General features: G+C 41.4%; 1 protein-coding gene across 1 annotated transcript in view; it reads right to left on the bottom strand.

The window, feature by feature from the left end:
• The window catches only part of NEK11 (NIMA related kinase 11), a 284450-nt gene that overhangs the window by 128304 nt on the left and 141714 nt on the right, over positions 1-14432 (bottom strand). The window contains exons 9-10 of the mRNA XM_040433921.1: positions 13229-13348; positions 3124-3217 (exon numbers count right to left, since the gene is read on the bottom strand). Of these exons, the coding sequence (XP_040289855.1) occupies positions 3124-3217; positions 13229-13348 (214 nt within the window). The remainder of the gene's footprint in view (positions 1-3123; positions 3218-13228; positions 13349-14432) is intronic.

Below are 14432 nucleotides of genomic sequence, written 5' to 3'. Positions count from 1 at the left end.
TGCCTTTTGGGTTGACCAATGCTCCTGCAGTTTTGCAGCATTTTGTGAATGACATTTTTCATCACTGGATGATGCCAATTGGTTGGCTTTAAATTCAAGTCTTATTCGTTTAGGCCGCTCTTGAGAACTTAGAAGACTTAGGCCTCATGCACACAAACATATTTTCTTTCCGTGTCCGTTCCCCCCGTATGGGGAACCATTCATTTCAATGGGTCCGCAAAAAAAAAAGGAAGTTACTCCGTGTGCATTCCGTTTCCGTATGTCCGTATTTCTGTTCCACAAAAAAAATAGAACATGTCCTAATATTGTCCGCATTATGGACAAGGATAGTACTGTTCTAATAGGGGCCAGCTGTTCCGTTCCGCAAAATACGGAATGCACACGGATGTCATCTGTATTTTTAGCAGATCCATTTTTTTATGGCCTGCAAAAAAAAATACGGTCATGTGCATGAGGCCTTAAAGGGGTTGTGTCACTTCAGCAAATACCATTTATTGTGTAGAGAAAGTTAATACAAGCCACTTACTAATTTATTGTTATTATCCATATTGCCTCTTTTGATGGCTTCATTCATTTTTCCATCCCATTATACACTGCTCGTTTCCTTGGTCACAACCACCCTGCAATCCAGCAGCGGTGGTCGTGCTTGCACACTTTGGAAAAAAGCACCAGCCTATGTGAGTTCCCACGGTACTGGCCACCAGAAAGGCCGTCACTTTTTCTTATAGTGTGCAAGAACGACCACCACTGATGGATTGCAGGGTGGTCATAACCATGGAAATGAGCAGTGTATAATGTGATGGAAAAATGAATCAAGCCAGCAAAGGAGGCAATGTGGACAATCACAATACATTAGTACCTGCCTTGCATTAACTTTCTGTACATGATGAATGCCACTTGCTGAAGTGAGACAACCCCTTTAAAGATTCTGATGCTAACATCTTGGTGAGTAATATAGAAAAGTGTCCAGCATCCATGTAGAAAATTTAAAAACAAAGGGTGAGATTTATCAAACTAGTGTAAAGTAGAACTATCTTAGTTGCCCATAACAACCAATCAGATTCCACCTTTCATTTTCTAAAGGAGCTCTGAAAAATGAAAGGTGGAATCTGATTGTTTGCTATGGGCAACTAAGCCAATTTTCCTTTACACCAGTTTTGATAAATCTACCCCGAAATGTATTCAGTCAAAATTAAAAACATGACACTGTACATGTACTGTAGTTGGATTGTTTTTTTTTAATTACGGCATTTTATTTTGCCATTTACCCCCACCATTTGAATTAAGAAAATCTATACAGGAGTCTATTGAAAACCACAATGTGACAATGATAGCGCCATTCACTGCTAGTACTGATTTTAGTGCAGGAATATGGAATTTTCTTCTAAATCATTAAATATTTGCATACAAGGCTGGTTTATTTCCCTAGAAACCATTATACTAACAAATCCACAGCAATACACAATATCTTTATCCCCTTAATGACCAGGTATGAAAAGGCCAGAAACATTTTTTTTTCCTCTCTACATTTTAGCAGCCATAACTTTTTATAAATTATTATCTTTACTGTCTAAGGCCTTGTTTTCCACAGGAGAATTATTATATTTTTGGCGTTGTTCAGGAGTAACAACATCATGTATTTTATACTAAATAATGGCGATATATTTTTTATGGCAAATTATGGTTGGATCTAGTTAGAGGGGTTGTTCCCCCTCTGGGGAACACAGAAGCCCCCTCACCGGAGGCACAACACCCAGGGTAACGCCTTGCATACATGCCAGACATAAAACACCAACTGACCAGACATGTAACAACAAGACGAGACACCACACCCTGGACATAAACCCACACGAAACAACCACACAGGTAAGGTAGGGTAACAAGAAGGATAGAATAGGAAAACAAACTATGTTCAACAAGGTGGCCCTCAAGCTGGACAGATGGAAAGGTCCAAGATGGCAGCATAACTCCAGCTCCACCAGAAGTTGAAGTCAACTCTGACCTCAGGCTCCAAACACCAGTACTATAAGAGCCAAGAGGCCACACCCAGCTCCACCTTGCTCACACCTTAACCCCATACACACCAGAAATGGGAAGGGAACCAGACTAAAAGGGAAAGTGACAAAACATGCTACAAACTACACGTTGCCACCAACAACAGGCATGCATGGCGAAAGTGTCATGGTTCGCTACCGCCAGACCATGACACAGCCGTGTTCTTTTCTTTATTTCTATGTCTACCTCAGTAACGTCGCTGAGGTGGTGGCACATGCTCAGTTCTATCCTTCGAATGCCACAAGCCGTATCTACTGTTAGAAGCTGTGAAAGCTACAGGGAGAGAGCTGCAGCAGAAAGAACATGTTCCTGAGGAAGGACACATCCCCTGAGCTGCCAGCTTGAAATATATCTAGAAGAGCAATTTGATCTTATATAATGGGAAAGCCTTTAAAGGGAATCTTTAACTACAAACTAGGACTATTATCTTCAGTTCTACATAAGTACTACTGCAGATAAGGGGGAGATTTCTCGTAAAGATATGCCAGTTTTTTTGTGGCGTGAAAAAGTCTCAAACTGCACAATTGTGACTTTTTCAACAGCACTTGCTCAAACATTTTACGTTTCTTTGCCGGCCTATAGAAAAGGGGGCATTGTGAGGGTGGGGGAGGCGTAGACTTTGTCATAAATCAGGCAGTGCATCCAGCAGTGCGCCTGGTTATCATAGCTGGGCTACCATTGCTGGGCTATGATAAGTCTGTCCCAAGGAGTCCAGATCACAATTTCTTGTTTCCCTACTGCCCTTCGTTCCCCAACTGTCAGCGCTCAAAGCTGTGCTGAAAAAATCTGTCAGGACTTCTGTGCATGCGCACAGGACAGACAGTCCAGACTGTGTTTTTCAGTGCACCTTTGATTGCTGACAGTGGGGGAATAGGGGGCAGTAGGAAAATAATAAACAGCGATCTAGACTGATCCGATACCGATGACCTATCCTGAGGGAGGTCTTCATTATCTACAACCTGCATAACCCCTTCAATACAAACAATGACTTGTCCTAGCACCACCATGGTTACATAAATTTACCATTTATAAATTTGCCAAGAAGTAAAACAAGAACTTGATACATACATGAAGGACATCGATGCTAAGTCGCTGAAAGTTTCGGGACCTCAGTTCCTGCATTCGTCTCTGATTTTCTTGATATTTTTCTTCTGCAAGTTGTCTGAAATGCATGATAACACATTAAAGAGGTTTTCTGAAAGCTTTATACTGATGACCTATCCTCGGGATAGGTCATCAATATCTGATTAATGGGGTCCAAGTCCTGGCACCACTGTTGATTACAGCGCTCTGGCATGCACCGCAGCCTCTTCCTAGACTAGTGACGTCATGTTCACCGGTCACACGATCTAGGCGTAGCTCAGTCCCATTACAGTGACTGGAACTATGCTGCAATACTAAGCACAGCTGCTATCCAATGGACGCACTGTGCTTGGTAAGCTGTGAGGTGGTTGTGGCACTCACTGGCCCCAGCTGATTGGCAGGGGGTGCTGAGAACTGGACCCCCACCGATCAGATACAGATGACCTATCCTGAGGATAGGTCATCAGTAGGGATGAGCGAACTTCTGTTTTCAAGTTTGGTGTACAAGGTTCAGGTTATCTAAGAACTCTGTTATGGATTCCGTTGCCACGGACCATAAGTTATAGTCCATGGTAGCGGACCTTAGATAACCTGAACCCGAACCTTGAACACCGAACTTAAAAACACAAGTCATCCCTAGTCATCAGCATAAAACACGCAGAAAACCCCCTTAACTGAATCGCAATTTTACAACTTTATTATAAGAGTTGTCATGGTTTGAAAGAATACCAGATATGTGTTTTTATTAAGTATTGGGCCCTTTTTTAAAAAAATGTTTACTAATTGTAATTCCAGTGCCAATATGTATTATTTTTCACTTTACATAGGCGCAGGATATCATATGTTTTAATATTTAATTGTATTGTACAAAATGATGCCAAATATGTGTAAAGTTGCCATAGTGATGATTAAACATTCATGATCTTTATCACTTTATTGTTGCATTTCAGGTTCTTTACTATTCTATTAGCCTAGAAATTCTAGAACCTATACCTTAAAGATGTTGGCTGGCATAGGAGCTGACAACCTCAATGGTCCTAACCTGTGCCCCATAAAAAACCCAGACACTCAACCTGTCTGCAGCCCTGCCCCACATCACAGCAGTGCCATTCAAGCAGATGTGACCGCTGAGTCCTGTGATTGGGCACAGCAGTCATGGGACCAAACCACTCCCTGGTCCTGTGGGAAACTGGGCGGCAGTGCAGACACCGCAGGACCACAGACATGTGTTTTTTTTAATGGGGCACATATTAGAATCATTAAGGTTGTTGCCTCCTAGGCTAGACAACCCCTTTAAAGGGGTTTTACAGGCTTTTAATATTGATGACCTATACTCAGGATCTACCTGTTCGTGCAACTGCACGCCAACATTACCCACTGAGCGCAGCCGTTTCTACTACACATCTCCATCTTCTACATAGCGGCAGCAGTTTGATAAAGGCCATACCCGGCCGAAACGTTACTGTATGCTAAAGCCGCACTTCAAATAAACGATTCATCTATTTTGCAACACAACTGCTGGAGTTCTCTTCTTTACTATACTCAGGATGGGTCATCAATATCAGATCGGCGGGGATCCGACACCCGGCATGAGAAGGCACGTGTCGTGCATGCGTGCCGTCTCCTGTCTCTCTTCCTGCTTGATGGCACGCGCACACAGCACATGCCTTCTCCTCATACAGCTGATCGGCGAGGTGCAGTGAGTCGGAACCCCACCGATCTGATATTGATGACCTACCTTGAGAATAGGTCATCAATATCAAAAGCCTGGAAAACCCCTTTAATTCACAGGTTTAACATAAGGGATTGTCAATAGACCACAGTAGGTCTCAGGGTCTGTCTAAGCAAAGGGAAGACTTTCTGAACTTCCTAGATACAGTACTAAGCTTCTTCTGATCTGTGCCTGTAGACAGTATGGTATGCTTTGGCGTTATATGACTTTGGATGTTATTTGCATGGGCATAAGTATTTTGCATACGAAAATGCAAGAGGAACATGGAAAGAAATCTAGGGGTGCACGGAAAGAAATCTAGGGTTGCATGTATATCAATTTATGCATAGGAGCTAAAAATTCAATCCTCTTTACTAGAGAGAAAAGGACAACAGGTAGGACAACGAATTGAAAGGTTTTGGTGAAGACACAGGTAGAGAACTGTTTCTGTCTCTACATATCAATTATTAACCACAAAGGATCGAGCAGTCAACAAATGTGACAAACTGCCACATGGGAGAAAGGAAAATAAGAAGCTACACAAAGGCCTTTAGTTGTAATGATGTGTCCGTAAAAAAAAACAAAAAAAAAAAAAACAACAGGGATCAGAATTTTGCGCCTTGACATTTTCTGTTCAAATGATGTGAAAGGCGGGCAAACTCAGTCTGAAAATGATGGGCATGATGAGAATCTCTATACTGTGCTGTGAAATATGTTGGCACTATATAAGAAAGAGAAAATGAATAATACTAAATAAGATGGTTTGTTTTAGTAAAGGCAGAGGAGAGATATTTCCAGAAAACGTTATCTATACCAGGAGCGGCCATACTGACTCAATATGGGATTTACAATTTGTAGGGAGTGAATAAAAATAGGGTGATCTGCCAGGACACTAGGGACAACTACATGTGGCACCTAGAGGACGCTAAGGCAGATGCCCTGGTGCCTCCAGTGTTATTTATTGCATATGCCAATAGCAATGCCCTACATGATCATTCTGCTTGTCCCTTCTGTGGCTTAGTGTATATTAAGCATCCACGAGGATATAAGGCCAATGTGCATTTCACCATGAAACAATGAGGGCAGTACACTGGAACCAAATGAGGGGTGTAACTAAAGGGAATCAGTCACCAGTGATGTCCCTATCCAACTGTTTGCATAGACACATAGCTGTGATTCACCTGATTAAAATGCTTTTTTTATTTAGTTGACTCGAGACTCCATTCCTGAGTTGTGATATTTTTTCTTAATACGCAAATTAGGCCTTTGGTGCAATGAGGGCGTCACCATTGTTCTTGTTGCACCCAAGCTCCACTCCTTTTTGTGGCCTGCCTCTCCTTCTTTGCTTTCTTTGACAGGGTCAAGCAGTGGTAAAGCAGCCACGGAGGGTCTGGCCACAGAAATGAGTGGAGCTTGGGTGCAACATGAGCAATAGTGATGCCCTCATTGGACCAATTGCATATTAACAAGAAGTATCATGACTCAGGAACGGAGCCTCGGATTAACACAAAAAAAAACGGCGTTTTAATCAGGTGAGCCATAGGGAGGTCGCTGGTGACAGATTCTCTTTAAGATAGGGGGCCTGTCAGGGCTTGAGATACTGATTGGCATAGGGGGCACCAGTGAGAGGCCAATAACGTTGGGAGGCAAAAAGACCTGGTTAGAACTGAATCCTTGTCCTGGATGAAAGAATGCCTAGATATACTTGATCCCCACTTGAAGTCTACAGGTAGATTGCATCCTACTATTTAAGTATACTTTATATAGGATCTACATGTATACAAGCAGAAGTGTATGTAACGTCTGTTCACTTTCATGTACTTAAGAAAGTATGGAATAATCTTTTGGGCAATATAGGCAACATACTATTATAGAGGGGAGAGTTATCATACCGGAGTATTACACGCTGATCTTAATCTATCCCTCACTGCATAAGATGCTCCTCAAGTATTAATATTTGCAGCCCCTCTGTCTGTGCAACCAAATGGAGATCTAGACCAGTTCCATTGCTGGTGTTGATTTCCATTATAATCTATGTTACTTTCCTGCCATAGAATATAATAAACGTTAGTGTTGAGCGAAGCTTACAAAAATGCTGCTTTGCCAAATTTCACAAAGAAATTCGCTGTATGACAAATTACTTAGTCCCAAAGTGCATTTCTTTGTAAGTAGCTGGCGCAATGACGGGGAATGGCGATTGCGCCGCCCCGTCATTGAACCCCTCAGATGCCATGTTCATCGCTGTTCACGGCATCGGAGATTAAAAATGAGGGCTTTCAGTTTAAAATACTCACCTTATCCATTTGAGCGCGTAGAGGCCGCTGCGGCCATCTTGATTGAAGATCTCGCGCGGTGGGTGAAGAGGTCATCACGCTGGCCGCGCACAAGATCTTGAGCAGGATCTTCAATCAAGATGGCCACGGCAGTTGAGTATTTTTATATTATTTTTACCGCCATTTCAGGGAAAATTGATTCATTACTACAATGCACGAGGGAATTGGGCTTCGAGGCGGATAGAATTTTCTCTGAAAGTCCACTTCAGATACTACAATTCACTCAACTCTAATAAATATGATGGGTCGTTAGCCAGCCCCACACCACTCGCTATTTTGCAAAGTGGCGAGCAGGGCATAACACTCCCAGAAAGTTGCAAAATTATCCACAGATACAGCGGTGGGCCAAACTTTGCAACTTTTTGGCATCAGTTTTCTGGCGCAGAGGGGATAATAACTTTCCCCCTAGATATCTGAAAAATAATACCCAGAGTAGTTTTGGCACAATCCCATGGTTTATGTGCTATTATGTGATATCACATGCCTGTTGCATAGACTCACTCCTGCATTACGGTCCCAAATGTCACATATAAATGTAGTGCGGGGGTATATTTTAGAACTAAGATGGGAGGACTGACATCTGTCAGAATTAACATTTAAACCGACTAAAAAAGGGTCCATGCCAAGTCCCGAAAAAGGCAACACCACAAAACATTTCAGCAAGGTACAGTAAGCCTAGACTGCTTTTACACTTGTTCCATTAATCTGATTTTTAGCAACCAGCGGGAATCCTGTTAAGTATAGTGTGCAGGCCTTTTAGCAAACACTCAAGCAAGGTTTATATATAATCTGTACCTTCTGTACAAAAGTCAAAGGCACAGTAAAAAGGTTCTCCAAGTACTAAGGTTTTTATAACTAAATATAAGGAACTAGCCCTGGAGATCAATGTTTGTTTCCAAATGCAAAGTGAGCACATTTTGTACAGAATGTATCCTGCTATAATTGAGATAAAAAATTAGTCCATGTATGCCGTAAGTCAAGGTCCCAGTCCAAAACAAAAAAGAATATATGAGCATCTAAGAGTATTGGGATATACCTCTCGGGGCACATCTATTTTGGCCCTTTAGTTTTTGTCGGCAAGGAGCATGGTACTGATGTGAGATCTAATATTATAGGGGTTGTCTCACTTCAGCAAATGGCATTTATCATGTAGAGAAAGTACTTACTAATGTATTGTGATTGTCCATATTGCTTCCTTTACTGGCTTGATTCAGTTTTCCATTGCATTATACACTACTTTTTTTTCATGTTTACGACCACCATGCAATCCAGCAGAGGTGGTCGTGCTTGCACAATAAAGTGCTGGACCATGGGCACTTCCACGATCCCAGCCACTAGAGAGTCCGATGCTTTTCCGATATTTTGCAAGCACGGCCACCGATGCTGGATTGAAGGGTGGTCACAACCCCTGTATACAAGCAGTGTATAATGTGATGAAAAAATTATTTAAGCCAGCAAAGCAGGCAATATGGACAATCACAATACATTTAGTAAGTGCCTTGTATTAAAGGGGCTGTATCACTTCAGTAAGTGGCATTTATCATATAGAGAACGTTAATACAAGGCACTTACTAATATATTATTGTCTATATTGCTTCCTTTGCTGGCTGGATTCATTTTTCAACCACATTATACACTGCTTGTTTCCATGGTTACAGACCATGCTGCAATCCATCAGTGGTGGGCGTGCTTGCCCAATATAGGAAATAGCACTAGCCTATGTGCGCTCCCATGGTCCCGGGCACCAGTGTGCAAGCACGACCACCGCTGCTGGATTGCAGGGTGGTCTGTAACCATGGAAACGAGCAGTGTATAATGTGATGGAAACATGAATCCAGCCAGCAAAGAAAGCAATATGGAGAATCACAATACATTAGTAAGTACCTTGCATTAACGTTCTCTATATGATAAATGCCACTTACTGAAGTGAGATGACCCCTTTAACTTTGTCTAAATGATAAATGTCATTTGCTAAAGTGAGACAACCCCTTTATCTGATGAGATGTAAGACAATGTGCGCTTTGCGAACACATATAGGTATTTTCTCAATGTTTGCAAGGTCTAACAAACTGAAACAGGTCTATCTACCGGTATATTGGTGGCTGATATCCATGTAAGGTTCTAAAACTGCAAGGAGATGAACACAAACCTGACCTATGATTGAGGAATTTATAATGACTTAAAGGCATTGAGGGAGACATATCAACCTGGTGTAAAGGAAAACTGGCTTAGCTGGTTGTTTTTCATTTACACCAGTTGTGATAAATTTACCCCATTGTGCTTATTTTGGGCTAAAAAGTATTGCAATTATTTTTCATTGAAAATTCTCAACACTTTGCACTCTACAGCCTTCTAGTTTTCACCGATTATGCAGACCGTTCTTTCTGCTTCTCACTTACAGTAAATCCATCAGAGAGCTGCTCTGAAGACTCGATCTGTGGACTTTGGGGGTCATTTATTATTCAGAAATATGCTTATATTAGGTGTTTTCCTGTAGCAGAGCAACACCTAGTTGCGCCACAATCTGCGACTTTTCCCCGCTCACACCCGGTCTAAAAAAGTGGGCGTGACATTGGCGGGGAAGGGGACGGGCCAGCAGACCAGTCTCATTCATCATTTTCTACGCCTGTTTTAGGTATAGAAAATGGTCTAAATGTAAGACAGCTCGGAAGCTGGCTTACATTTCGACCCGCGCTGGATGAACCGAAGTTATGTAGAGGCCGGCGCCAGATATAGGATTTATTAAGACCGGCGTCTAGAACGCCGGCCTTAATAAATGACCCCCTTTGTCTTTAGTTCCCTGACAGCTCCTAGACACCCATTTAAAGTCCTAACTGTTTGATCATAGCTTAGCCTAAATAAGTGTCTATGAGCTGTCAGGAAAGCAGTGATAATGGCTACAGATTGAGCCGATATGGCAACTCTCTGACGGATGTTGGTGAGGTGATAGAACATTCTAGAGTGAATCAGTGAAAACCAAAGAACTGCAGAAAAAAAGGTCATATGTAAAAAATGCTTTCGGAAAGAAGACACCCCCAGGTATTCCGTGAGGGGCATATTGAGTCCATGAAAGATTGAAATTTTTGTCCCAAGTTAGCAGAAAGGGAGACTTTGTGAGAAAAAAATAAATAAAATCAATTTCCGCTAACTTGTGCCAAAAAAAAAAAATTTCGATGAACTCGCCATGCCCCTCATTGAATACCTTGGGGTGTCTTCTTTCCAAAATGGGGTCATATGTGGGGTATTTATACTGCCCTGGCATTCTAGGGGCCCTAAAGCGTGAGAAGAAGTCTGGGATCCAAATATCTAAAAATGCCCTCATAAAAGGAATGTGGGCCCCTTTGCGCATCTAGGCTGCAAAAAAGTGTCACACATGTGGTATCGCCGTACTCAGGAGAAGTTGGGGAATGTGTTTTGGGGTGTCATTTTACATATACCCATGCTGGGTGAGAGAAATATCTTGGCAAAAGACAACTTTTCCCATTTTTTTATACAAAGTTGGCATTTGACCAAGATATTTATCTCACCCAGCATGGGTATATGTAAAATGACACCCCAAAACACATTCCCCAACTTCTCCTGAGTACGGCGATACCACATGTGTGGCACTTTTTTGCAGCCTAGGTGGGCAAAGGGGCCCACATTCCAAAGAGCACCTTTCGGATTTCACAGGTCATTTACCTACTTACCACACATTAGGGCCCCTGGAAAATGCCAGGGCAGTATAACTACCCCACAAGTGACCCCATTTTGGAAAGAAGACACCCCAAGGTATTCCGTGAGGGGCATGGCGAGTTCCTATAATTTTTTATTTTTTGTCACAAGTTAGTGGAAAATGATGATTTTTTTTTATTTTTTTTTCCTTACAAAGTCTCATATTCCACTAACTTGTGACAAAAAATAAAAACTTCCATGAACTCACTATGCCCATTAGCGAATACCTTGGGGTGTCTTCTTTCCAAAATGGGGTCACTTGTGGGGTAGTTATACTGCCCTGGCATTCTAGGGGCCCAAATGTGTGGTAAGGTGTTTGAAATCAAATTCTGTAAAAAATGACCGGTGAAATCCGAAAGGTGCTCTTTGGAATGTGGGCCCCTTTGCCCACCTAGGCTGCAAAAAAGTGTCACACATGTGGTATCTCCGTATTCAGGAGAAGTTGGGGAATGTGTTTTGGGGTGTCATTTTACATATACCCATGCTGGGTAAGAGAAATATCTTGGCAAAAGACAACTTTTCCCATTTGTTTATACAAAGTTGGCATTTGACCAAAATATTTATCTCACCCAGCATGGGTATATGTAAAATGACACCCCAAAACACATTCCCCAACTTCTCCTGAATACGGAGATACCACATGTGTGACACTTTTTTGCAGCCTAGGTGGGCAAAGGGGCCCACATTCCAAAGAGCACCTTTCGGATTTCACTGGCCATTTTTTACAGAATTTGATTTCAAACTCCTTACCACACATTTGGGCCCCTAGAATGCCAGGGCAGTATAACTACCCCACAAGTGACCCCATTTTGGAAAGAAGACACCCCAAGGTATTCCGTGAGGGGCATGGCGAGTTCCTAGAATTTTTTATTTTTTTTGTCACAAGTTAGTGGAAAATGCTGATTTTTTTATTTTTATTTTTTCCTTACAAAGTCTCATATTCCACTAACTTGTGACAAAAAATAAAAACTTCCATGAACTCACTATGCCCATCAGCGAATACCTTGGGGTGTCTTCTTTCCAAAATGGGGTCACTTGTGGGGTAGTTATACTGCCCTGGCATTCTAGGGGCCCAAATGTGTGGTAAGGAGTTTGAAATCAAATTCTGTAAAAAATGACCGGTGAAATCCGAAAGGTGCTCTTTGGAATGTGGGCCCCTTTGCCCACCTAGGCTGCAAAAAAGTGTCACACATGTGGTATCGCCGTACTCAGGAGAAGTTGGGGGATGTGTTTTGGGGTGTCATTTTACATATACCCATGCTGGGTGAGAGAAATATCTTGGCAAAAGACAACTTTTCCCATTTTTTTATACAAAGTTGGCATTTGACCAAGATATTTATCTCACCAAGCATGGGTATATGTAAAATGACACCCCAAAACACATTCCCCAACTTCTCCTGAATACGGAGATACCACATGTGTGACACTTTTTTGCAGCCTAGGTGGGCAAAGGGGCCCACATTCCAAAGAGCACCTTTTGGATTTCACTGGCCATTTTTTACAGAATTTGATTTCAAACTCCTTACCACACATTTGGGCCCCTAGAATGCCAGGGCAGTATAACTACCCCACAAGTGACCCCATTTTGGAAAGAAGACACCCAAAGGTATTCGCTGATGGGCATAGTGAGTTCATAGAACTTTTTATTTTTTGTCACAAGTTAGTGGAATGTGAGACTTTGTAAGAAAAAAAAAAAATCATCATTTTCCGCTAACTTGTAACAAAAAATAAAAAGTTCTATGAACTCACTATGCCCATCAGCGAATACCTTAGGGTGTCTACTTTCCGAAATGGGGTCATTTGTGGGGTGTTTGTACTGTCTGGCCATTGTAGAACCTCAGGAAACATGACAGGTGCTCAGAAAGTCAGAGCTGCTTCAAAAAGCGGAAATTCACATTTTTGTACCATAGTTTGTAAACGCTATAACTTTTACCCAAACCATTTTTTTTTACCCAAACATTTTTTTTTTTATCAAAGACATGTATAACAATAAATTTAGAGCAAAATTTATATATGGATGTCGTTTTTTTTGCAAAATTTTACAACTGAAAGTGAAAAATTTCATTTTTTTGCAAAAAAATCGTTAAATTTCGATTAATAACAAAAAAAGTAAAAATGTCAGCAGCAATGAAATACCACCAAATGAAAGCTCTATTAGTGAGAAGAAAAGGAGGTAAAATTCATTTGGGTGGTAAGTTGCATGACCGAGCAATAAACGGTGAAAGTAGTGTAGTGCAGAAGTGTAAAAAGTGGCCTGGTCTTTCAGGGTGTTTAAGCTATAGGGGCTGAGGTGGTTAAGAGCGATTGTCAACCCTTGTGGCCGTTTTCTTACTTTAGGCGTTTTGCTTTTTCATCCGCAGTATTCAGCTTTCGTAGCCTCATTCTTTCTCTGGGAGTCATTTTCTGCACTTCTGAAAGTTCTCGAAGCGTTTGAAGATGAAACTTCCTCTGACTACAAAAACACAGGACTACAGAGTAAGGAGCCTGCAATCTCCTCCAAATTACTGATCAAACAATTCATTCCTCAAAGTCTCTGTTCACTCCACAATATTAAAGCCTATTTCCCAGCCTAGTCTGGACATTATACCAGCTTAACCAATCCCAACGCCAAGCACTGATAATGAGACTGCAGGTGAACCATGAATAATAAGTATCATTTACTTAGGCAACTTACATTTCATTCTAATCGGCTTAAACCCTACTTCAAAAATCACATTGTGTAGAAATAATTATTGTCAAATCAAGTTAAAACACAGAAATGGTAGCTCCATAATCACAAGTCACGAAGTCACTAAAATGCCATATTAGCTCCTTCTTGTGACCTACTTGTCACATCAAACTCAGGCATTTATGAAAGTTAGAGTTAGCTGCTACCTTAGAATACAGGCACGTATTTTCTGTAGGTGATAACGACCCTGGATAAACCACTAATTTATCACATAACCATGTTGAAAATCGTGAAAAAATTTAAGGGGATATATGAAATAAAAAAAACGTGTCTATGTTCTTCATAAAACAGTGCCACAACTGTTCACAGGTTGTAGATGGTAATGCAGCTCAGCCTTAGGACTCATGCACAAGAATGTATTTTTCTTCCGTTCCATTTTTTCACAGGTCCGTATACGGAACTATTCATTTCAACGGGGCTTGAAAAAAACCCGGAAATAACTCAATGTGCATTCTGTATCCATATATCCACATCTCCGTTCCGCAAAAAAAATAGAACATGTCCTAGTCTATTCCTTGATGTCATCCATTTTTTTTTTTGCGTATCTGTGTTTTGCGGACTGCTAAATACATACGGTCGTGTGCATGAGCCCTTAATCACTTCAATTAAGCTGTGTTACCAGACACAACATATTGACAGATGTAGTCCAGGATTTCAGAAGTAGACATGTTTTTTTTTAGCCCTGGACAACCCCTTTTAAGTTAAAATGTAAAAAAATACATGACAGGTGAACAATACAAATCATTTGTAATGAACAAGGTTCAGGCTTCAGACCTGAAATCTGACCACCTTCCCTGCACAGAGCTTA

Source organism: Bufo bufo, chromosome 5 (genome assembly GCF_905171765.1).
Source record: "Bufo bufo chromosome 5, aBufBuf1.1, whole genome shotgun sequence".
Lineage (NCBI taxonomy): Eukaryota > Metazoa > Chordata > Amphibia > Anura > Bufonidae > Bufo > Bufo bufo.
The sequence above is the reverse complement of the archived record's forward strand: the minus strand, read 5'-3'. Positions and strand labels throughout refer to the sequence as shown.